The sequence below is a fragment of the Penaeus chinensis genome, chromosome 4, assembly GCF_019202785.1.
Source record: "Penaeus chinensis breed Huanghai No. 1 chromosome 4, ASM1920278v2, whole genome shotgun sequence".
Classification (NCBI taxonomy): Eukaryota; Metazoa; Arthropoda; class Malacostraca; order Decapoda; family Penaeidae; genus Penaeus; species Penaeus chinensis.
This window is the reverse complement of record NC_061822.1, coordinates 44,992,892-44,994,595: the sequence shown is the minus strand read 5'-3', so window position 1 is coordinate 44,994,595 and position 1,704 is coordinate 44,992,892. Positions and strand designations below refer to the sequence as shown.

General features: G+C 47.7%; 1 protein-coding gene across 1 annotated transcript in view; it reads right to left on the bottom strand.

The window, feature by feature from the left end:
* The window catches only part of LOC125025305 (argininosuccinate synthase-like), a 6,792-nt gene extending 5,291 nt beyond the window's left edge, over positions 1-1,501 (bottom strand). The window contains exons 1-4 of the mRNA XM_047613280.1: positions 1,373-1,501; positions 897-1,018; positions 569-815; positions 403-411 (exon numbers count right to left, since the gene is read on the bottom strand). Of these exons, the coding sequence (XP_047469236.1) occupies positions 403-411; positions 569-815; positions 897-1,018; positions 1,373-1,501 (507 nt within the window). The remainder of the gene's footprint in view (positions 1-402; positions 412-568; positions 816-896; positions 1,019-1,372) is intronic.
* Between the last annotated feature and the right edge of the window lie 203 nt (positions 1,502-1,704).

Here is a 1,704-nt window from a genome sequence, read left to right as displayed (position 1 = left end):
GGTAGTTCTGTTCCTGAAATAGTCACCTATCCAGGCCAAGAGCTTCCCTCTGATTCCCTTCTATTCAGGGTCTTTTGAATAGCAAGAGGACTTGCTAATTCAAAAGCCTTCTCCAGGTCTAGGAATATTACCACAGATGTGACAGTGCTAATTGTGCTTAAGAGCATGGCTATGCTGTGTGCTGTACTCATGCCCTTTGTGGACCCATGTAGGTGTTCATGTGCAGGTCCCATTTTCCACTGGAGTCGGTTTAGTACTATCCTCTCGGCCGTCTTGCCCAGAGAGCTGAGGAGAGAGATGGGGCCTTACTTCCCTGGCTCCTTTGGTTTTGGGATGGGAACTATGATAGCCCTCTTCCAGTTCCCCAGGACTTGTTGATGAGTTGCAGGAATGCAAGCTCACCTGCCAGTCCTAGATGGGAAATGATAGGGTACAAGATCTCATCAGATCCTGGGGCTGAGCGAGAACTAATTTAATAGGTTTTTCTTAGTTCCTCAGAGAAAAGATAACATCTGAGTTATAGGGTTCAGCTGCCTGGTTGTAGGCGTTCTTGGTTAGGCTGGCAGACTGTTGCTTGTTCTTGCAGAGAACTCATGCTCCAGTCTATTTGCCCCTGATTGAGGGTCGTGGTGTGTGCACCTCGGGGCTGAGCGGTTGTTAGCTTGTCTGAACTGTTGCCACAATTCTGTAAGGGTGGTTCGGTGGTCAAGGGACTCACACCATTCCAGCTACTTTTCTGCCTGACTATTTTGGCATTTTCCTTGTCACCCCTGACAACTCCCTTTAGGAGCGCTAGGTTGTCAGGGGTTCTTTGCCTTTGGAAATGTTTTCTGCACATGTTCACTCTGTGGTTGACCTCCTTAATCTCGCCAATAAAGTACCAGACGTCTTTGTACCTCCTGGACCAAGGCCGAGTTTTAGGTATGATCTGTGCAACTGTTTTATTTAAGACATTGATAAGTCTGGCTTCAAGAACTTCCACATTTTCATTGCATCTAAGACAGTAGGCCAAAGCATTCTGAAAGGCTTGCTAATTGGCCTTGTCTATTCTCCATCTAGGATTTGGTTGTGGCATTGGGGCTGGGTCGGCATCCATAAGGGTAGTAACAGTGCCATATTGGTCACTTGTGACAGTCTCATAGACACTATCTGATTCTCTCCACCAGAGCTGCTGTGGCCAAGGTGAGGTCTAGGACCCCTCCTCTGACATGCATTGTCTCTTGGGTATTGAGAAGAGCGATCTTAGGGAATGTCTCCAGCACATGCTATGTGATAGCTTCTGATTCCGGTTCCCTGCAGGGAGCCAGGATGGGTGGTGTGCATTGAAGTATCCCCCTATGATCACTCGGTCTTCTGTTGCAGTAGCACAGACCTGGCTGACATCTAAGATCCTACAACCTGGCTTGCTGTACACATTGTATAGCTTGAAGGGGCCCTCCGCCAGGTGAATATCAACAGTAAGAGATTCAGCATCATCTTCACAGTGCAGTGCATTGGCCATTGTGGAGCAGGGGAATTGTTGCTTGGACCAGGGTGATCAAGCCTCTATTGCCAGCATGAAGACATGATACCCTGAGAAGTGAGCAGTCTCCTGGAGCATGACAATGTCAATGTTCCTTGATCGCACTATTGCGTGGAGGATGGCATTACTTGTATTGAAGTCACTGATATTCCACTGTAGTATGTTTAGATTGTGCGTCATGA